The 24,220-nt window shown below is 44.4% G+C and overlaps 1 protein-coding gene across 6 annotated transcripts in view; it reads right to left on the bottom strand.

Moving 5' to 3' along the window:
* Positions 1–24,220, bottom strand: part of INSC (INSC spindle orientation adaptor protein) — a 130,682-nt gene that overhangs the window by 7,445 nt on the left and 99,017 nt on the right. For all 6 annotated transcript variants that reach the window (XM_079102790.1, XM_079102791.1, XM_079102792.1 and 3 more), the window contains exons 8-12: positions 21,113–21,284; positions 17,098–17,276; positions 8,434–8,500; positions 4,811–4,966; positions 3,551–3,627 (exon numbers count right to left, since the gene is read on the bottom strand). In XM_079102790.1, coding sequence (XP_078958916.1) covers positions 3,551–3,627; positions 4,811–4,966; positions 8,434–8,500; positions 17,098–17,276; positions 21,113–21,284 — 651 coding nt within the window. The remainder of the gene's footprint in view (positions 1–3,550; positions 3,628–4,810; positions 4,967–8,433; positions 8,501–17,097; positions 17,277–21,112; positions 21,285–24,220) is intronic.

Raw genomic sequence — 24,220 nt, forward strand, 5'->3', positions numbered from 1 at the left:
CCAAAGGTTAAAGAGGCTAAACTCTAAAGAACTTTTTGATTCCTCCTGGCTCCAACTGAGGGACATAATCCCATTGTCCCTAAGGTAGGGAAACAGAAGCAGGAAGTGTTCTGCAGATGCCGCTCTGAGGGCAGCCATGCATTTTGCATCATCAGGGGTAAGAATAAAGTAGAGCATGGGGAGACCAAAAGAGAAAAAAAAAAGAAAAGAAAAAACAAAGAAAGAGAGAAAATGGACACATCAATAGAGCACATGAGATAGAACAGTAGAGAGACAAAATAAAAAAGGGTCAATAACAGAGATCAGAACAAGAAGGAGACATTGGCATGGGACACAGAGGTGAACTTGGTGAAGGAGAAGGGAAGGGACTGAAAGGGTGATGAAGAGAGAAAGAGAAACAGTGACACAGAGAATGGGAGACCTTGGAGGTGATGGGAGAGAGGCAGGAGGTGAAGAGGCAGAGAGGCAAGGGAAGAAGTAGAGAAGGGGAGAGAGGGGAGAGAAGAAAAAGAAGGGAAGGTCTGAAGAATGAGAATGCTAGAAGAGGAGGCAACCCCAGAGAGGGAAGGAAAGGAAAAACCAAACCAAGGCTAAGATGGACAGAAAACAGGCACCCACATCTCCCCAGGGTCCCCAGAAAGTCTACAGGAAGTGAACCCCTGGCCCAAACAGCATCCAGCACCCTCAGAGGATCCAGCACCCTGCCCAAGCATTTCTCTCAGCCTCTGCTTCCCAGGAGGGTTAATGGCCAGTCATCGCAGAATCTCAGTCGCAGACAGCCTGAAAACACCCAAGTATTCCACAAACCCAGCAGCCTGCTGACAGCTGCTTCATTAAGGAAAAATCAATTCTGTTCTCGAGAGGCGAAATGCCCTGTCACTTTCCCAGACACAGGAAACAATAACTGAAATTTACTCCCTCCACCTGAACAGCCTTCAAAACTGGAAAGAAGGCCGGGGGAGGAGCAGGAAAAGTAGCTTCCGACTTCATCTTCCAGGACAGGATCCAAGTGCACCCATTTCCAGCCAAGTTGGAACCTCTGGAGTCAAGCCATGGATGCAACAAACCCTGGTGGTTGGGGAAAGAGGAAGGGAAAGTCTACCAATCCCTAAGTCAGACAATCAGCAGTCACAAACGCATGGTCCTGCAGAAATACAAAGAGCTAGGAAAAGACCACTCTCCTAAGAAGGTTCCAGGCTAGAGAGGGTAGGAATACAAACCCTCCCTCGTGAGTCAGCAGTGAGACCAGGACCATGAGAGATGGGGAAGGAAAGCTGGTTGGGGATAAGATGGTCTGGTAAACAAACCAACACCTCCAGAGGCAGATAGGTTTTGTTTAAATTCCAGGAACCTGGAACACAGAAACAACCTGCCTCAGGTGGGAAAGACAGAATCCAAGAGGAGAGGCCCAGATATGTACTGTGTACGTCCTGTCTCACCACCACAGAGGGCCCCTGGAAAAGTTCACAGAGGAGGGGGATGTACTGAGCCTTGAAGGATGAACAAAATTTCAATAAACAGTTGTAGAGAGGGCATCCGCTTGGGGCAAGAGCCAGGGCACCGTTTAGGGTACTGTGGCTTGATAGTTGTGCAGGGCCTGGAGATAGTGGGAAGCCTTCAGGCCCTGGGGCTGAGTAGGTGGACACTAGCCCTTAAATAATGGGGAACCATGGAATCTCTGGGGGTCTCATGGGAGTGTTATGATTGTCAACTGTCATTAGGAAAATTAACTCAGGCAGGGGTGGATTAGGGAGCAGGGCTCTACCACCTCCCTAATCCGACATCCAGCTCATCCACAAGAACAAATATAAACCCTTTTCTTCTTGAAAGTCCTTTGAGTGATTAAAGATAGTGGCCAAACCCTTTTGTGTGCCCTCCTTCAAACCAATAGTAAAAATGACAATAAAAATAATAACAAGCTCACTGTCAGAAAGGAGCTTCCAAGTACTCTTGATGTTCCTAACATGTCCTTGGGGCCTATTCAGTGGAGCAGTAAAGAAGGGATAGTTGGACTCCACAGTGTTTGCCAGCTATTAATTTTTGCTTACTAGATCAAGCAAACTTAAGAGGGCCTATGAACTTGGATGAGAGATATATCTTCATTTTCACTAACCTCTAACTGAAACTTAGAGCAACAAACCATAAAGTCTTAACCATCTCTGTTCTTGTTCACCAATAGAGTCACAGATATTTTTATATTCCAATATGGATGGAATATCATTTATAGCCATTGCTAGTCAACATTATAATATTTATTCAACCCATTGCTAGAACCTATTTAATGCATTGATTAAAAAGTACATATTAATATGTCACATATTTAAATATTTTAATAATTGTCTTAATATAATTGATTTTCTTTTTAATTCTATATATTTTATTTTATGCACTTAAAACTCTATTCTGAGAATAATATTCACCAGACTGCCAAAGGCATGAAAAGCATTAAGATCACCCTGTATGTTCCAGAATAAAAGCCACAGAAGAGCAGAGATTTTTGTCTCTTTTTTCCCCAGGGTCTAAAAGAGTAAATGGCACACAAAATTATTCAGTAAATATTTACTGAGTAAAATACATAGCACTTTGACTTACTCAACGTCACACAGCTCATTAATGGTAAGACCAGAACAGGTCTGTCTAACCGCAAAGCCCCGCTGTTTCTACAGTTCTACAGTTGTGCAAAACCCATCAGCAGCTCCCAGAAATGAGCTGGGCTCAGTTTTAAAATGACAGGATGAGGAGAGGGCTTTACTATGACTCAGCTTGAAAGATCCTTCAAATCATTATTTCTCCTGTGTGTTCACTGAGGACCAAAGATTTGGCACTTTTCTCTGGAGGTCAGTGGCTCTGTTTATACAATGGCTTCTCTGCTGCTGGATGCTTCCAGCTGGAAGCTACTCTGCTCTGGGATTCATTACAGCCCCACTGAGAGAGGTGTATAGACAAAGCACGATGCATTCTCCCTCTGCCACTGCTATTTTATGGTGGGCCCCCTACCATCAGTAGGTTGGATGGGAATCTCCAGAATGTACTCGCTCAGGTTCAATGTGAAGATCCTAGTGTCTGATTGAAGGATCCTCCTGTCCTGTCAAGTTCCCTTCCCTCCTATCCCACAAAGGAGAGGGAGCCTCAATGTTGGAAGAGCTCAGCAGAGGGAAAAAGAAGACTTTTCTCATAGTGGCCACTTCAGAACAGGCCAGAGACATCGGTATCCTGGTTCCCATGTCCTGCAGACGCCATGACATGAGTACCACCACCCAACCTCCTGCCAGTCCACCACTCTGGTTTTGATCTGCCATTAAGTTTCTCCTAAAAAGTCTACTAAAATAGTGGTGGTGGGTCGGGGGGCAGTTTCTCAGCCCAAATCTTTTACATATATGACTTCATATAATTTTCATCACAATTTTACTCATTAAGAAAAATAAGTATTACAGTTATAACCATTTTAAGAGAAGAGCTAAAGTCCAGAGAGGTTTGAAACATTAGCTAAGCCAAGTGTGGTACAGACAGCTCTCCTTGCCTCCAGTCTGGAGGAAGGCTGAGAACTCACCAGGCAGGCTACCAGCACGGCATCGCTGCTGTTCCTCTCTGATGGGGATCGGCAGAGCTCGATGAGACGTGACATACCTGCGTAAGACACAGGGAGAAACTCATGTCCTAGACATGAAGGCCCAGCCAGGCCGATCCCAAGGTGCTGGCCCTGCCTTACACACAGGGCCCCCATTAGTCCCTAATCTGCCGAGGAGGAGACTGAACTCACTTGGAGGAAAGCATGGTGGAGACTTTGTACTTCAGCTGGGAACAGACCCTGATCAGGGGCAGGAAGAGCTGGAGCATCAAAGTCAAACCCACAAGTGCCAGGACACTGGCCAAGACTGAGCTTAGTTAAAATGCAGTGGAGGTATTACCCGTCACTCTGAGAAAGAACTTCCAGTTTACGTACTTCTGGTTTTACCAGAACTGTTTAACATCTATGTCGGTGCCAGAGGACCTTCCCAGCTATGCTTTTTTTCCCCCTAATTGCCTATTTTAGTCAGAAAATGTATTGCAGTTAAAATTACCAAGAACTACAGAACCTACCAATGTTTCCCAGAGTTCTCTTGAGGAAAGGTTACCACCACAGCTGATGACTCACCTCCCTGCTAAAACATTCTTTGACCTCCACCCCCCATCCCCAGATACACATGGTCTACTTCCTGTGCCTACAAAATGGGCTTGACAAATAGCTCTATGATACTTCAATGTAGTTTTTTTTTTCCATATCTGTCACCCCCATGAGGCTGTAAGCCTGTGGTCAGGACATCATTGTATTTGATATCATATACTTAGCATAAACTTAGCTTAGCTCTGAAAATATTTGTTAGGGAAATGACTAGCAATTTCATTAGTGAATTAATGAATGAATGAATGGCAAATAAGTGGATTAACAAGTAGGTTAATGACAGAATGAATTGGTGAGTAAATAAACAAATGAATGGATAAGTAAATGAATGAGTAAAAAACATACCTGAATAAGTGAATAAATAAATAAATGAATGAGTGACTGAAAGAATGGGGTCCTCATTAACAGGGAGTCTGCAGGAGAGTGACTGTTCTGGCTAACTTTTGCCTTTCCAATTCTTTCTTCTTCTTTCTTTAGTTCCAAATTATAAACTAGACTAGGGACTGTAGGCTGGACTTCCAGCATATCCCAGCAGCCAGAGAGAGGGGCTCACCCCAGCTAGTCCCTGCCCTGTGTCCACCAATGCCACCATGAAATCAGAGCTGTTTTCATCCCCAAATCCCCCTCTCCACAAGCAGCATCACTCACAGTTGAGCCGCACGGCTTCCCGGGCCACATCTGGGTCACGGCTAAGACGGGCCAGGGTCACTGCAGCTTTCTGCTGTACTCTCTCGCAGGCTGCCACTTCAGCTGGGGTCCCAGACCTTGGCTTCTCTGATAGCATGCCCATGATGAGCTGGACTCCTGGGCAGGAAGCAATAAACAGTTGGTACCCACCTGGAGCAATGGTGCCTTCCCCATGGGACCAGCTGGATCCATGTCCTTTGGGCTCAAGCAAAGGCCGTCAAATGACTTCAAAGGCTGTCAAACCAGAGGGTGCGCACCAGACACAGCCACCTCTTTTCTTTTCCAATTCTATAGGGGTGTGCCTGATTCTATGCACCAAGTTACTGTACTGGGAAGGGGCATTTGGAGGACATCCTCATTTTTTAAATGCTATTCCTGAGCTTTTACGACATGCCTGGCACTGTGCTAAGTGCACAGTAAATGTGTGATCTCCTAAAACCTCCCAATAGCCTCATGAACTAGATACTATTAATTCCACATTGAGGTCCAGAGACAGGGGATGCATCTTGCCCAGAGTCACACACTGGGTCCTTGGGGGAGCTGGTACTGGAACTCAGACAAGTCACATCTATCACCTCTTGGTCTCTGAGGCTGCCTGCCATCTGTGATAGGTCTAGAGGTTACAAGTCTCCTGGTAGAGGGTGACCAAAGTGTAGGCTGGAAAATCATTAGATCAAATATTTTTGAGCAATTCAAACACTGGAAGAAGGTGGATTACTGAGAACATGAGATTTTAGTCTGCCAAAAACCCTCCCACTTTCCCCTGAAACTAGACCTATCTTCTGATTGTTCTATCCACATCTACTCCCACCTGGCAGCCTTTACCTACCCTGTCTTTCTACAGAGGATGCCTGTTTCCCTTCTATTCTCCAACAGCTCATATCCTGTGGGTTTGTGGACAAATCGACATTCAGTGTGAGCCATTTCCCAACTGCCTCAGTCTGCACCCATTTTCTATAAAGATCCAGATTTTTTATTTCTAAAAAAAATCTCCTTCATAAATCTTTAAATTTTTTTATTTGTTCTTTTTAGGTAAATGTGACAGTAGAGTATACCTTGATGTATTATACATACATGAAGTATAACTTATTCTAATTAGGATTCCATTCTTGTGGTTGTACCTGATGTGGAGTTCCACTGGTCGTGTATTCATATATGAACATAGGAAAGTTATGTCTGATTCCATTCTTTCCTGTCTTTCCTCTTCTCATTAAACTCCCAAACTGACAACAGTAGGCCCACATTTCTACATGACAAGAAGCTTATTAGAAGTTCACTCTTTTAGATAATATAGACCCATCCCTAGGTGAGTCCACTTCATGCATTTTTATTACTTGTCTGGACCCGGTAAACATCCAAGTTTGCAATCCATGGGCTCCCAGAGCCCAGCCTGTGCAAACAGGCTTACCCTGCCCAGACTTAGGAGTCCTGCTGTTTTCCAGGGACCTCTAGCTGCATTTTCACCAAGGTGGATCTCTCAAATCCTGCCCCACTCCTGTAAATAGCCCCCTCATCAAAATCTCTTAGGCTAAACTCTGTGAGACTGCCTCTGCTCCCCAAAGAGCAGGGAGTTTAAGCAGTGCTGGTTCTATGCCAGATACTCTCCAGCATGCTTCCTGGGAACCCTCACATCATCCCTAGCTGGCAGACATTACTATTGTTCCATTTTGTAAGTGGAAAGGCAGAGAGGTCAAACCATTAGCAAGTTCATAGCCGAGTTCAAACCCATGCAATATAGCTCCAGTTCTCACACTGCCATCCACTGTGCCACCCCTACTCTGGGGCATCATTCTATTGTGAGTGTCACACCCCAACCATGTAATCACTTTTGCCAAGGCAGGCCACCCTTCTGGATTGGGAGACCTCTAGGATAAAGGCAGGGACTTATTTAACTGTTTTCATTGTTCACCACAATGCCAGGCACAGAGTAGGTCTTAGTAACTGGGGACTGAACAAGTCAAGCCAATAGCACTTTGCAAACCATGAAACCCTCTGTAGATGCAAGATATTCCAACTTCAAGTACACAGACCTGTGGGCCCACTCCCATTGACCACTTGAGCGTAAGACTAAGTGCTGGAGGGAGTGGGCACAATTGATTCCACGCAGCCTCTCCTCCTGGCCTCAGCTGGCTCAGCACAGTTTCTCATTATTAGCTCAATCACAGAAAATTAACACAAAATGATGTCTTTCAATTAGTATTAGAGCAGTGGGGGGTGGGGAAGTGTATGTTTGTTAAGACGGCAGGGCAGCCTGCTAAAAGGGGGGTTCATAGGAGCAGCAGCAGCCAGCCCAGGCTCCCAACTCATTCTGCCTCATTAGCGTCTCTGGTCTCCAACTGTCTGCTAATTGCTCCCTTATTTCCCAGTCACAGGAAGCCTCGCCACACCGCTCCCTGCTCCCAGCTGCAAGGCATCCACCTTGTCCTCCGGCAGAGACAGACTAGATGAGCTCCCAGGCTGGGGACCTGGCCTCACCTCACCTCATCTGGACCTTGCAGAAGCGCTCAGTTCAAGGTGGAATGGGGCAAGTGGGAGATCAGATGCTTTCAGAGCAGCAGAGGCATTAAGGCTGCCGACCTGCTGCCCGCCTCACCCCTTCCACACCCTTCAGCTCTCTACTGAGGCCAAACCCAATGAGATTGGGACAATTTTAAGTTGGAATGTGTGTCTTGGTAGGGGTAGATTTTTTACTTTGGGGATCATAATGAAAAATCTGCTTTCTCCTCACCACCTTAGTTAAAACGGCAACCACCACCATGATCCCAATACTGGGACCATCTTGCCCCCTTCCCTGATTTTTCCCTCATGGAACTATCACTATCTGGTATTCTGTATCTTCTCCTTCACTGTCTCTCTCAGTAGAATTTAAATCCATTGTTACAGTTTGCATATGACATGTGTCACATGTCTAAAAGGACATGTGTGAGGCAATGCAGGAATGTTCAGAGGTGAAATGATTAGATTATGTAAGCTATAACCTAAACAGTGGATCAATCCACTTGATAGATTAATAATTTGAATGGACTACTGTACTGGGTGGTAACTGTAGGCAGGTAGGGTGTGATTAGAGGAAGTAGGTCACTAGAAGTGTGGCTGTGGGGTTTATATTTTGTACCTGGAGTCAGTCTCTCTCTCTCTCTCTCTCTCTCTCTCTCTCTCTCTCTCTCTCTCTCTCTCTCTCTCTCTCTCTCTCTCTCCTAGTCACCATGATCTGAGCAGCTTTCCTTCACCATGCCCCTTCCACCATGATGTTCTGTCTCACCTCAGGCCCAGAGCAATGGACTTGGCCAATCATGGGCTGAGCCTTTAAAACTGTGGGCTCAAATTAAACTTTTCCTCCTCTAAATGTTATTGTCAGGTATTTTGGTCACAGTGATGAAAAGTTAACACATCCATGAAGGCAAACAATTATTTATATATTGACCTGATTATACACAGAAGCACACATATATACACTCCTACAAATGCAGAGACATGTACATATATATGTAGTTACACATAGGAAGGCATCCCCATAAACAAAGATTTGTGGCCCCAAATACCCAGATAATTCATACAACATGTGCACTGCTGACAAGACATACCATTCTCCTGAACAATGTCAGAAGCACACTGCTCCAGAACAGACATATTTGCCAAGATGGTCACAATCTGGAAAAGAGAATTGAGAAACTAAGAAAATAGTCACACAAGATTCAAACAATGCTCTCCATAGACAGGGCAGCTACAGCTTATTACTTATTACTTAGTGGTTGACAGTGTGAGAACTGGAGCTATATTGCATGAGTTTGAACTCGGTTATTTGCTAATGGTTTGACCTCTCTGCCTTTCCACTTACAAAATGGAACAATAGTAATGTCTGCCAGCTAGGGATGATGTGAGGGTTCCCAGGAAGCATGCTGGAGAGTATCTGGCATAGAGCCAGCACTGCTTAAACTCCCTGCTCTTTGGGGAGCAGAGGCAGTCTCACAGAGTTTAGCCTAAGAGATTTTGATGAGAGGGCTATTTACAGGAGTGGGGCAGGATTTGAGAGATCCACCTTGGTGAAAATGCAGCTAGAGGTCCCTGGAAAACAGCAGGACTCCTAAGTCTGGGCAGGGTAAGCCTGTTTGCACAGGCTGGGCTCTGGGAGCCCACGGATTGCAAACTTGGATGTTTACCGGGTCCAGACAAGTAATAAGTGTCCTGTAGCCCAGGACTCCTTACTGTTCACCTCACCTCATCCTTCCACAGTATTTTCTTCCATCCGTCATCATGGGCTCCTGCCACCCAGGTGTAGTCCCCAGTGACTAATGCCTGTTCACCAGCATATGGCTCTAGGATGGTCCCCAAGGACCCCAGGACCCCAAACATAAAGAATAGCTTTGCTTTGGAAGAAGCTGGGTCCCAGGTGTCTTCATCCAGGGCCTCTCTGGACCCAACTCCTAAAATGCAGATAGATTAGACAGGTCACTGCTCCCTTGGTTTCCTCTGTACTGGCTTGTCCTCCTGAAACTTACCCCTGCCCTGGATTAGGACCCCCCCCCTCTCTTTCCATGATTCCCACCCCTGCCTACTTTCACATGAAATTAATGAAGACTATGGTCAAGGTAGAGAGCATTCATGTGAAGAGGCAACATTACACCCCAAGCATCAGGTATTATAAGGAATTGAATAAGAAATGTCATAGTCAGCTACACTTTATAAATTTCACTTATTGGTCAGCATTGAAGGACTAGGTCTTCAGTAATGTGTCACAGACATCAGGCAGATAGCAGGTTTGGTTACAATCTCATGAGCTGTAACCCATCCCACTGCCTGGCATAGTCAAGGGAGCTCAGCCAACTCACAGAACAAAAGCGGATTAAGGAATGGACCAGCAAGGGGTTCCATACTGTATGAAGTGCCAGAACACCACTGGAATTTATTGAAAATGTGCTACCTGTTGACAGAGACCACCTGTAACAATGCTCCTGAAATAAGCAGCAAAATGAAAATTCACCCTTCTCCACAGAAGCAGACAGCACCCTCAAATGGTAATTTAAAAAATAATAAATTTTAAAAGACTACTTGTGGATGGAGGCCTAATCTCCTGAATGCCCCTTCAAAGCCTCAGGCACAGGATAAGCAGATGCCATGCCTCCACCTCTGAGACAGCAATTGACAATCTCCAGAGGACAATTCAGGCACTTTAAATTCTGAAACTGTATAGCAACTAGATGCTTATTAAGAAAGTAGTATGTAGATTTTAATTGGCTTAATATTGGCACATTACTCTAGATAATAAAGCATGTACACATCTCTTAAACAGAAAGGGAAAAGCTTGCCGTATTATTAGAACATCTCCCCTTCTCCTCTAGACACATGCTAAAAGGGGACACCACATGCTGAGGCTTCTTCTGTACCCTGGGTAGTAGCCCCTTCCAACTCAGGCCTGGGCAGGGTCTGGGTGGGTAAGCAGGTCTGGAGTGGGCTGCCAGGGGAGGCACAGGAGAATGCCCCAAAACCTTCATCCTAAAGCCAACCCTGTAGCACCCACTGCTTTATGAGGGAGTCACAAGCTCATGTTTGTATTTTACAAAGACAGTAGAAGAAAAGGAGGCTTCATTCTTAAAAGTTCTTTTTTTCTTCTTTCAGGACTGCGAGTGTTAATGGGTTGAGTAGAAGGCGTTAGAGGGAAAAGATGAGTTAAATATGCAAAGGTGGAAAGTTCCCCAAGATGAACAAACTGCACAGGCTTAAGAGGGACAGGCTACAAGCCATGTGGGCTTACAGTTTGTCCGGTTTCTCTGAGCATAGCTTCTCCTCCCACCAGAGGGTCTGCTGTACTCCAAGCACCTCCAGCCTGGCCTCTCAGAGACACTTGCTTGACAAGATTGATTACATAAGAAAGGAAAGAAAGAAGAAAAAGGAGGGAAGGGAGGAAGGGAGGGAGGGAGGGAGGAAGGGAGGAAGGGAGGAAGGGAGGGAGGAAGGAAGGAAGGAAGGAAGGAAGGAAGGAAGGAAGGAAGGAAGGAAGGAAGGAAGGAAGGAAGGAAGGGGATAAAGAGGAGGAGGAAAGAAGGAAAAAGAAAACCTTTGTCTGAAGCAGCGAGTTCAAACATAGCAATTATCCTCTGTGTCAAAGGCTCCAGGTAGGTCTTTGTGTCAGACTAATTTAGATCCTGTTAATGAAAATTACTTCCTCTTTACAGAGTCTGTACCCCATGTGGTTTTCTGAGGTGCAGATGAAGTATTCAATTAAGCACAATTTGAATAAATGCCAATTATTTGCTGCTTTGAGTCTCCCCTTTGAAACATCTTTGTATGCACTGTGATATGGATGGGCAAGGGGTCACTGTTTCTCCTTGCAATCAAGCCCATGCCTGGGATTTTAGGGACAACTGGTCTACCTGGAAGGATACAAGCTAGCAATGCCATGGGGAAACAGAATATAGGAGCCAGGCAGACAGCTTCCCCTGGCCCAGGCTCATTCAGTTCAGTCTGATGGTGTTCAATTAAGTCCTGTTTCTCCACACAATACTATTTCTCCTGTTCCCTCTATAATTATTTGGTGAACACAGAGGACATTACCCTTGAGAAAGACCCTAGGGAGAGGCAATGTGGTTGAGTGGCTAAGTGCATGGATTAGCCCAGGTTCAAATCCTGGGTCCATCACTTATTTTCCATATGATCTTAGCCATGTTACCTAAATTTCTGTGCCTTAGTTAATGAAAATGTATGACCTTCTTATTGCAGCTGTAACAAATTACTATAATCTTAGTGGCTTTAAAACAACATGATTTTATTATCTTATAATTTTGGAGGTCAAAAGTCATAAATGGGTTTTAAGGAGCTGATATCAAGGTATTGAAAGTTCTGTGTTTCTTCCAGAGGCTCTAGGAAAGGATCCATTTCCTTACCTTCCAGCTTCTAGGGGCATTTCACATTCCTTGCCTCCTAGCACCACATTACTATGACTCTGCTTCCCTGATCACTTGTTCTCTAACTCTGATCCTCCTGCCTGCCTCTTAGAAGAGCCCATGTGATTACATTGGGCCCACCTATGTAACATTCCTATATCAAAATCCTTAATGAGTTGCTTGTGCAAAATGCCTTTTGCCATGTAAGGTAATTTATTTATGTTTTTGAGATTAAAATATGGGCATCTTTGGTGGGGCCAGCATTATTTGGCATACCATAGGAAATTTTTAAAATATGTTATATAATTGTAATGAGTACTTGATGGGACATTAGCCCATCAAGCACCCAGAACATTTGTTAAATAAAATGTTTATAACCTGCCTATGGATAGCAGAGCCGGAAAGGACCCAGCATTGAAATACAGGGTCAAGGAGAACTAACTAACATAACACCAGTGCATATGGGCTGAGCACCAAGAGTGAATACGAGATCACTCCCAAAAGGAAGAAAGGTCTTAGAGTTGGAGGAGCCCTTTGGACCAGAAGAACAACCAATATTGCATTCACTACCATCTGAAGGTCCCAGGCTGTTAGTAAACTAGGCAAAGGACTCTTCTGGAGAGGCCCTGTAAGCACTAGGCAAAGGACTTTTCTGGAGAGGCTCTAGAAAGCAGGTAAATTCCAGACCATATTCTCTGTGCTTGCTTTGCCTTTGATTTAAAGGGAGGGGCTTCTGGGGTAAATCAGAACTGGATATTGTGATCCTGGGTTCCCCCAAAGCCTCTTCTTCATGTGCCAATAAAAGTATCTACCCCTTTATGTGACTTACATTCCTTATCACCCCTCACACACTTGGTAACATGCCCACACACAAATGGAAGCAACACACTCCACAAGCTAATTCACACTGTGTAACATTCCGCACCACAATAACTACATTTCCTGACCCTACCTTCCTGTTCTAAAGCTGACATTCCCTGTCTCAGACCCACACCAATCAGTTTTACTACACATCCATGAGCCATACATAATCGAGCATCTACTTTGATTCTCAGCATCTCAGGAGCATTATTCCATCTAATCATCATAATGACATGAGGAGGGAGGAAATGTTATGATACTCATTATGTAGATGAGGATTGTGGCTCAGAGAGATTAAGTACTTTGTTTGAGGTCACACAGGAAATAGCAGAGCTAGGATTTGAATTCAGGCCTGCCTGAATCCAAAACTTGTGCTGGGTTCATATGTCATATATGTACATGACAAAGCTTTATAAATTATAGAGGACTTTTGAGATGTCAGTCAAAATTACAACTCCTAGTAATGGACATTTCTGATAAATAGATTCCTAATAAAAGATATTCAAAGAGGTCCCAAAAATGCTAAAACACCTGGCCATTTAAAAGTTCCATGGGAAGTGTAGACAGCATCCTCTACTTCCATGAAAGCACTCTCCAAAGATCACAAAAAGCCAGGCTCAGTAAAAGTCTCTGTGGTGGAGTAGATGAAATAGCCAGGTACTTTCCAATCTTGGTCATCACTGTTTGATGGGCAGAGTTCAGAGGCAGTCCCTTTCTCATCCCTGCCAAGTCTGTAGCTGGATTCCCTGGGCAGTATGGCCCCTAGCAAATACCTCCTAGCTTAAAAATCACTTGTTAGGATGTTCTTCTTGAAACCTGATCATATCCAGTTGCAGCCCATATGACCCTCCTCTAGATTAGCCGAAGCGGGTGGAAGAATCCTGACCCAAGGCCCCTCACCACTGTTCACCCCAAGGGTGGGCATAGGACAAGCATGCCCAGTGAAGCTTTTGTTGGATAAATGAAGTGGACTCAGCTTGCTGAGATGATGGACGGGCTCTCACTGTCCAAACAGAGATGGACAAAGCATAGATCCAAGACCAAGAGGCTCAGCGCAGAGTTGGCGTCATCAACAGATTCATTACTGGAAGCCTTATGGGACATTTAATCTCCTAAGTATTTCAGGGGGTGGTGAGCACTTCAGAGCCTAATTTATCTTCTTTGTCTTCATTACAGAGAGACCTCTGATCACCTTAATCCTCCCTCTGCCACAGGAAAGAGCCATTTGTTTCTTTAATGGGTGTGCTCTCACTAGTTAAGTGGTTGCTCAGAGCCAGGGTAGAAGGTGAAGCCATCCTGAGGACAGTGGGTGACATGCCTGGCTCAGAGAGGAGGACAGAGAAAACTCCCCACTCCAGATGCAGAGAGAACTGCCATATGCCTACAGCTTATCCACATCCTACCCTGAGCCCTCTCCTTCCCAGCAATCAGTGAGGCTTCAAGAGGGGACCAGCCACTCCTGCAGAACAGAAGGGTATCTCAGAACCAAGCTGAAAGAGGCATGCCCATTTTTATAGATAAGCCACTCCTCTCTGGAAGTTCCTACTCAGTGCTGTGTGCCAACAATATTAATAACACTGAAAGTGGCTTCCATTCATTTAATAGTGTCGAGTTCCAGGACCTGTACCAAGAATTATATTCACTAGTTAATTCTTATTTCAACTTTGCAAAGTATGTATTTATTTATTCCCATTTTAACAAATGAAGAAAAGCAGACTTAATTGCCTAAAGTTACTTGATAATTAATAGCAGACAAGCTTTAAGCCCAGGTCATACGACTCCAAAGTCCATGTTCTTAATGCCTCACTACTGGATCTTGTATGAAATGACCAGAGTAAGTCACAGGAGAGGCACTAGAAGGTGGAAGGATCTGAAGTCATGTTAGGCTGGTCAAACTGGGGGTATTTAGCTTAGGAAAAGAATATAAGGAAGATCACGTGGGCGGACCTTCCAGCTTCTTCCCCATAACAAGGGGAGACATTGGGCATCATCCCCTCAGGAGATAGTCCATGAGCTGCCCACAGGGTGGCTCTCTTCATCTGTTCACACTAGCACACCTTATCACTATGGGAGCTTGCCAACTCTAAGAAGTAATAAATTAGACTGGAGAGGAAGTCTGGAACCATATCATGAATGACTTGGAAGGCCCAGCTGAGGATTTTGAACAATTTACTGTTGGTACTTCTCCTTGGAGTACCAGGTTTGAAAAATAATGATATTCACTGTTTATTAAGAACTTACTAGGAGTTAAGAACTGTAGCAGGTCATTAGGTCCTAACATGTATTATCTCACTTACTTTCACAAAAGTTCTGCAAGGCAGACATTAATGCTCCAATTAATAGGTGAAAAAACACACACCCAAGAGGCTATAACTTGACCAATGTCACCCAACTAATAAATGGTATGTGCAAGATGAACACCCAGTCTCTGATCCCACAGCTGCATGTCTCCTCCCCTTCATGTTCAAAGATGGCAGCTGATGAGTCAAAGATCAAGCTCTAGGTCCAGTTAGCATTTAAATTTTGGCCAGCTCTCTGCCAACCATATGACTTAGGAGACATCCTCTTAAGCCTCATTATTCCTATGCAATGAAACAACTATCACCAGCTTGATAATATTATCAGCACTCTCCTGTTCAAATGTGTGTACAGTAGAAATTTTTCTTTGGGAGTTTGTGTGGAAGCTTCCCTTCCACAGGTGATTCTGAGAGTGGGAAACAAGGATCAAGTGCCATCCTGCTTCTTCCCTTCATTCCACAAGCATTTATGAAACTTCACCAAGGGTGGGTAGAAGGCCTAAGAAATCCTGGAGAAGTACAAACAGGGCCCATGCTCTCAGGATGAAATTTTCTCATGAAATAATTAAAGAGGGATGAATATCATTAGACAGGTCAGTAATGTATTGTGAGGTATGGACTCTAAGGAAAGATCATTCCAGGGAGCTGAAGGCACTTCTCTAGAGATGCCAGGGTAGGAGGACACAAAGTTAAGACTGCTTCAGCTCAGAGATGAGACTGAAAGAACAGATGGGGATGAGAGACTATATATAACAGGGATGAGCTTGGTTGGGAGTTAGGGGATCAGATACCTGGAAGAATTTACAGAGACCTAAAATCCATCCTGATCCACCCACCCCACCCTTGGTGGGGAAAGAAGAGGTAAAGCACAAGGTAGAATGGGATAAAATTCTAGAATATCACAGCTCAAACAGGCTTTGGAAGTTGTTCATTCAATGTCTTCAAAGACTTTTAGTAGTAAAACATTTCCCCAAACAAAAACCTACCTGGAGTTCAAATATATAAAATTACCTGTCATACTCATACATTGCTGGTGGGATTGCAAATTGGTGCAACCACTCTGGAAAGCAGTATGGAGATTCTTTGTAATGGAAATGCCATTTCATCTAGCTATCCCACTCCTCAGCCTATACCCAAAGGACTTAAAATTAGCATACTACAGTGAAACAGCCACATCAATGTTTATAGCAGCTCAATTAACAATAGCTAAATTGTGGAACTAACCTAGATGTTCTTCAATAGATGAATGGATAAAGAAACTGTGGTATATACACCAATGGAGTTTTATTCAGCCATTAAGAATAAAATTATGGCATTTGCAGGTAAATGGATGGAGCTGGAGAATATCATGCTAAGTGAGATAAGCCAATCCCAAAAAACCAAAGGCCAAATGTCTTCTCTGATAAGTGGATGCTGATACATAATGGATGACGGGGTTGATAAGGGAAGAATGGAGGAACATTGGATTGGGCAGAAGGGAATGAGGGGAGGGGGCAGAGGGTGGGAAAGACGGTGAAATGAGGGACATCATTATCCTATGTACATCTATGATTGCACATATGATGTAACTCTACATCATGTACAACCAGAGAAATGAAAAGTTGTGCTCCATTTGTGTAAAATGAATTAAATGCATTCTGCTGTCATGTGTAACTAAAAAGAACAAATAAAAAAAATTACCTGTCACAGTTGTAGAGGTTGAGGCTCAGAATCAAAGTCTGCCCAAAGACCATGTTCTTGCTTTTTTTTTTTTTTTTTTTTTTTTTTTTTTTTTTGTGTGTGTGTGTGTGTGTGTGTGTGTGTGTGTTAAGGAAAGAAACAATTAATTGCAGGGTACAATGTCAGATGGGCACTAACATGACTGGGACACAGATTTTGAGAGGAGGTCAAGGGACACACCCATGGGTCTCTCTGCCTCTCCAGGGTGCACAGTCTGAATGGACACAGAAGAAGGCTGTGGAGTCATTAGCATGGACAAAGTGCAAAGTTCATACGGAGTCTTCAAGGTCAGTGAAAGGACATTGAGAACATATTCATCTTCCCTCCCACAGAAAGCAAAGTTCAAAGTTCCAGAAGAAGGCACTAACAGGACTGACCACATGTTGTCGGGCCAGGTCATCCTCCCCTACCCCAGAAGCTGAGCACTGGCCTCCTACCCTCTGTCCACATAGTGACAGCCCCTGGGCCTGGTCCCTCCTAAGCCTCTCACCTGGTCCCGGGTGTAGGGCGTGTCCACTCTCTGTTTGTCACTACAGGCCTCCAGGAGGACGCGGATGGCATTCAGCTGCAGAAGCATCTCACAGGCCATCGTGTCAAAGAAGGTAATGTTGGCAAGGGCCGCAGAGGCCAGTAGGAAGACTTCCCCAGACGAGGCCTCTTGGCACAGTTCTGGATGGTGAAGAGGAAGAAAACGGTTTTGATGCCGAGTGCTTTCATCCCATTTACCTCATTTGGTTCTCAGTGTCTCTGGGAGATAATTTGTGTGGGTGTTATAATACCTATTTTTACAGATGAGGAAAGGAGTTACTAGAGGGAAAGGTATCTGTCTACATTGGTGGCAGGGCTGGGATTGGAAGAGTGATGTGTGACTCCAGTTTGCTCATACACTATTTACTGAGTGAACACTGTGTCAGACACAACTGGTATTTTGGGCTGGCCTGATGCACAAAACAGAGCACACCCTTGCTGAGCTTACTCTATCAGTGGGAAAATTAATTTTAAAAAATTACTATAAATAATTTCAAATTTGATAAATATGAAGGAGAAAATGAATGAGTGCTAAGATAGAAACTAAGTAGAGCCCACTGGGATACATAAGGAATATGTCCCTAAGGAGGTGACTTCACAGATGAGACCTTAATGGAGGAAAGGGGCCAGTCATGAAAATATATAAAGAATATTCTGGACTAAAGAAATACAAGTGCAAAGTCTGAGAGGCAGGAAAGAACATCCAGCCCATTGTGTCTTCAGAAATGTAAACCAAACTGCTACTGAGTTTGCCTTAAGGAAGAATCTAAAGTTAAAACATGGAGCGTCTACCTCTCCAGCTGCCATCAGCAGAGCTATATTATTTCCTTTTGGTCCCTAGTCAAGAGTCATCTGGCTGCAGAAAAGTCCTACATCAAGCTCCTGAATGTCGGGTTCTTTGTCTCTGGTCCTAGTGGCCATAGCTGTGCCTTAACCAAATGCCCTCACTTACCATTTGTAATTCCATTAAGGGTCTCCAAGGGGAACTGTGCTATCCCTCATCATCCAGCCCATTCCCCCATGGGCTCCACAGAACCTCCAATGGGCTACTCTGGCAAGAAGAGGTAGCAAAGGGCTCTGTCCATGGTACTGCCCATCCCAATGGACCTGACTTTCGACCTGCAGCTCCAACTTGATTACTAATCAAGGTGCTTCAGTCCAGGACTTCTCCAACTAATAATACTTTCACAAAACCATAGGAGTAAAGGCTACACTTCAAGAAAATAGCCCCAGCAGAGAAAGAAAGTTTAGCAGTCAGAGTTGAGCTGTATTCCATCCTGGTCCCTAGTTCTTGCTTCCAGACAAAGAGTCTATGCTGCCAGGTTCTGACACTGTAATGCCACCTCTTGGTACCTTCCAGTGAAATCTGGATTACCCAAAAAGGGACAGATAACCGCATTAGCCAGACACCTGTGGTGCACTTTAAGTAATGAGCACCCTCAACCCATAAATGGTTGTCCCTGTTTATGGATGTGGAAGATGAGCCTCAGAGAAACCATCAGTGCTGTTACCATTTATTCAGTGTTGTATAGCTGTAAAACTGCCACACGGTTTTTACATTGTTAAGTCATTTAATCCTTATAGTGATCCCTTTTTTTTTATGATACTAGGGAATTAATCCAGAGACACTTTACTACATCCTTAGCCTTTTTTTCTTTTTTTTTTTGAGACAAGTTCTCACTCATTACTGAGGGTCTTGCTAAGTTGCTGAGGCTGACCTTGAACTTGCAATCCTCCTGCCTCAGCCTCCAGAGTCACTGGGATACAGGAGTGTGCTACCACACCGAGCAACAATCCAATTTTTATTATACACTTTATAAATGAAAGAATATTTGAGGATTCAAATTTTAAGTGGTTTGTCTGGGGTCTTCTGGACAGTAAGTGATGATTGGAGGCTAGGATCAAATGCATATCTGTCATCCAACCCCTTTCAGGCTAACCTCTCTACATCCAGGCCTTGGTGGAGCCTACAGAAATCAACTGACCAACTTTGCTGCAAAATTTCTTCTAGGTCCAAACATTCACCTTCATTCTCATGCTGTTGCCATTACTGCCAACACAGCAATTACTAACATAACTGTCTAAGTGCCTTTTAATTTTGCTTCACACTTATTTGAACTACAGTCTGAGTCACCTGGGATGTGTTAGGAAGATTAAATTGAGGATTCCAGTGACTCATTTATAAATGTTTCCAGGGAATGGCAAGAAATTGGAGGGCTATTTCCCACCAAAGAACAGAACTCTGGCTTTCTGCCCAAAACATATATTCCATCTGCTAAACCTCAGAGTGGGCTCTACCATGCTATCTATTTCATCAAGATGAAATAAATAGGAAGACTCCCACAGGGAGAAATCTTGTCTAGACAAAGAAGAAGGAATGAGTGCACCACAACAATGAAAGTTTGTTTGGGTTATATGTGGGTTTTTTTTTTTTTTTGTTTTTGTTTTTGTTTTGTTTTGTTTTGTTTTATCTGAAGACATTTAAAAATTGGGAGATTTTTATGTATAATTTAGAATTTGTGCACTATCTTTAAAAATCTAGGCCTCTCCTATATGACCCACAATCAACTGCAGTCCACTTGATACAGAATCCAGACCCCTTTATTCTCCTCTTCTATCTAGCTCTCAACAGGAAATGCAACTCGTATTTCCTGTGGGGCTCTGATGGGCGTTTAAGTTTGACACTTCATGTGTGAATCCTAATACTATTATGGGCCCTTGAGAAAGTTCCTCAACTTCTCCAGGCCTACACTTCTTCTCTTATAAAGTGTGCACTGAACTCTGTGGTCTCTTGAGTTTCCATCTAGTTAAGACTTTCAATAATTGACTTCTGTATCTTCTTGATTTGAAATTGATGTGAATGATACCAAATCAATATCTCCCAGCCTAGCCTGTGGGTGCCATTTCCCCTGTGACTACAATCAGCCTCAAAGTCAACCTAATTTATGCTCACTATGTGTAAAGTACTGGAAGATGTTAAGATTCTATGGCTAGAAGTTCCTTGAGAGAAATGGATTGCAATTCCTCATTTTACATATTAGGAAAGTTATAAAGTGAACTTTACAACATGGAAGAATCCCATCACTGCCTGCATGGGGTTGCTGACCAATATCTATTTATTGAATAGTTGAGTGAAAAGTTGGAACCCAAACCTAAGTGTTCTGACTCCCAGCCAGGTTCTATGCTGCCCTTTAATACATGCTATTCTAGATATTCCAAGTCCTGGTCTGGTGACCTCAAAAGCTAACCCTACATTTTCTGATTAATTAATTTTCATTTAGTTTAATGAGATACAGATATATAGATGGTGACAGAAAAAGGAAGTAGAAACAGAGGTCACTGTCAGCACTTTTTTAAAAGAAAGGAAGTAATTTGCAACACAAGTTCCCTGAGGATTGCATCCAGGTGAATCCTTCCAGTGTCTGCAATTTAACAAAGAAAATCTAGAGAAAAAGAATATTCCAGATAGTAACTTATGATTCTCCTGCCAGGAGTACACATCTGCACAGAGGTCCTAGAAGAATCAATACTTTCAACATCCCATGATATGAGACCAATGGTGGAATCCCACCACCACAACCTGCAACAGGTTGTGGTAAGCATGTTCTCTCTGAGATGTCACCTGCTCCAGTCATTACTGCCAAATTTGTTGAGTACAATGAGATTTTAGGAACAAAGCCTATCAGAGTCTCTCTGGACAACTTTCAGGCCCCCTGCTCCCTGGACTCCCTCTGAAAGGCCATTTAATCCCAATCTGACAGCAATTCAAGTTGCTTCTTAGAGGACTGTGTGCCATTTTAACAGGAGACTTCACAATGGAGCTCTGTAAAGCCTTACTCTGCTCCATTAGTGGTGGGGCTTCAGCAAGTGTGGCCATTGATGCAGAGACATTTGGGATTTGGTGAGCAACAGACAGGAGGCTTTTTTGAAGACAACTGTGCCAATGCCCTCTCACCCCCCAGCCCAGGACGACTCACTGACAAGAGCTGTCACGATCTCCTCCATGCTCTCCAGGAAGCTACTGAGATGTTGGGTGAAAGGCAGATGTGGGGAGGTGACTTGGGCCACAACAGCTGCAGCCTCAGCCCGCGTGGCCTCTGAGTGGCTGTCGTCAGTCAGGATGTCGGCCAAGCACAGAACACCATCCACCTGCAGATGGAGAAAGGTAGCTTCCCTGTACATCCTGAGAGGCACCACTGCTTGTGATAGTAGTGAGATAGATTCAGACCCCCTACATGGCCATCACTGGCTTCTGGGGACAACCCAGGATCCAGTGTGCAGCCAGGGTAATACAGTCCTCTAATTGATCCAATCTCTGGTACCTGTAGGCCTCTCCTAGAGTCCAGCAGAAATCAATGACCTCCCATGGGCTTTGGAGATACAGACATCAAGCCAAGTGTCCAGGGACTAGACATTGATCATCCACCACAGTAAAATGTAGTAGAAAGAACTGTCACCTAGGAATCTCCTATCCCCAAATTCTAATCCTGGTCTTTTCCATGCTGCATGACTTGGCATTAGTCACTCAACTTCTCTGAGCCTATTCCATCCCTCTTCAATAGGGTGTTGGGGAATTAAAGGAAACAAAACAAAACAAAAAAAAAAAAAACAGGCAATGCCTGATCTAGAAGAGATATTTGAGAAATACTGGCTCCCTCCTCTTCTTTAGATTTAGCAGCAGTCTGAGCTCAGTGTGTTCCTTCCCTGCCTAGTCCTCTATCATCTGCCCCCTAGAAAGGGGACGGCTTCTGTGGAAGACTTATTCTTTCTGCTCAACCAGGGAGGTGCAGACCTGGTGAGACATAATTGCGAGATAAAGACTTCCATTTCTCAGCTCTTCTCAAGTCAGACCTGCTCTTAGGATAATAATAGCTTTTGCTTACTAAGTGCTTACAGCGTACCAGGTTCTATACTAAGTGGAGTGTATATGTTATTATACCAGTGATTCCTTACAATAGGCTGCTGAGATTGGGCAAGGAAACTGAGACACAGAAAGGTTAATTGACATGCCCAGAGAGTTAACTCTAAAAGTTATTGGTTTGGGTGTTGAACCCAAATGGTCTGACTTCAAAACCTGGTATTGTATAGAAATACATTGGAGGCAAAGTTCAGTTGACGACAACTGTGTACATGTTGCTGATGCAGTAAATTATTTTTAATGAAGAAAATTGTATTATAAAAAAATGGGTTTTGAACAGGACATTATACTCTCATCCTGAGAAGTGTCACCTGAGCAGAACTCACAAATGGTTTAGATGAGACTTGGAGAAAAAGGGGGCAATCGTTTGTCACAGTTAACTCAGTAGTGCTACTGCAGTCCCTCAAATGCCCCTGGACACCACCCTGCCTGAGAATCCTGCCACTGAGCTCCAAAGAGACCTTCCCTGATCATGAGTGGGTGGTAGAGATTGGGCAGGAGAAGAGGAAGAGAAGCCTGTGCTGATGCTCCCCACACCTGCCTCTGCCCTGAGCCTCCTGCCCCTGTATTCTTACTTCCTGCCACTCAGTTCCAGTGGGTCTCCAGAGGTCTGACTTTTGTTTGACTAATTACCACCACTGAGTTCTGTGCCTCCCTTAAATGGCTCTTGGGAGCTGTAAGGTCCATTAGCTGTGAAAGCCTTTGGCAATCTCAGACTCAAAGGAGACAAATGTGGAAACAGGAGCCCAGGGAACTGTCCGCAATAAAACTCACCTGGATGTGCTTAATAAAAGGGAGCAAACAGCAGCCAGTCAGCCCCTGACAGGACTGGATCCATGCCAGGTGCTTGACTAACAGGCCCTTGGAGAGGGGCCTCCTTTGGGCCCAGGGAAGGAAACGGGGGCTGCTCTGGGCCTAGAAACAGGAAGCAGCCCTACTGCCAACATAAGAAACCTCTTAATCACCTGGCCCTCATCCCCTTTCCTCCTCCCTGTACAAATCAAGTCTGTTGCTAAGGAGCTACAGCATCTCTAATGGGGACATTTCTCAATCAATAAGGTCTCCCTGATCTCATTGTGGTTGCACATAGAGTTGCTATCCTGGTCCCTCATTCAGCTGGCAACACCAGTCTGACCAAAACTAGAATCCTGTCCTGGTTCCCAGCACATGCTTGGAGATAGACCAATCTGAACACACCAGAGAGCCCAAGGAGTTGATGGTCCCCAGCCTGGTGCCACCTAGGACCTATACACCACACCTGCTTCCCACCCCAAAATGCTGCTCTGCAATTTCCATGAGCACATATTGTGTGCCAGATCTTGTGCTGCAGCAATGGCGATCTGTGGGGAGGTATCCCTGCAGTGCAGGAGGTGACTCACATCCACAGATAGCATCTTGTGGCTGTGTGACTTGGTGCTCTATAGATAGGCCTCCTGGAAGCCACTCCTAACTTAACAGAGTCCACACTCCAGCAGGGGAGGTGGCCCACTTTTGGGCTGCCATGCCCAGGTATGTCTGCTTCCGTCATGGAATTTATCACACTGAAGGGCCCTGTTTTTCCAAGTGGGATTGGTGGTCCAACTGCATAAAATTCATCACAGATTCTTTAAAAGCACAGTCTCGTCCCCCACCCAGACCTATTCCACCAGAATCTGGAGGAGGCAGGAATCTGCTTGTTAACATGGCCACACTGAATTTTATGCTCCAGCAATTTGGAGAAACACTACCGTGTTGTGGCTCTCAGTTTTAGTCTGTCTGGCTCCCATGTCCTTTTGCCAGCCCTGCAAGCCTGGGGACCACAGCTTGTTCACTTTTGGACTGCTTCAGGCCTGTTGGGCTTTCAGTAAATGGGAAACAAATGCAGGGAAGTAAAATTTGACCTAAGACTTGAGGACACACTGTAGACTTGAGGTCTCCCTGTAGACCAGTAAAAGCAGAGAAATGGCAAGGCAGATGGAGGATATTGGGAGCAAAGGCAGTCAGCAGAGAGGACAGCCCTGGAGAAATAGCCAACAACAAAACATAAATCCCACAGATGCGCGACCCCAGGAAAGTGACCCCAGCCTAATGTGAACCCTGATTTTTTTGTTGCCTTTTGTTTTTCTAGAGGATCTGTGGGGTTCTGGTTTTACAATTACCAATTGCCTGTTGTTTTACATTCCTTCTA

This window comes from Sciurus vulgaris (genome assembly GCF_902686455.1).
Source record: "Sciurus vulgaris genome assembly, chromosome: 11".
Taxonomy (NCBI): domain Eukaryota; kingdom Metazoa; phylum Chordata; class Mammalia; order Rodentia; family Sciuridae; genus Sciurus; species Sciurus vulgaris.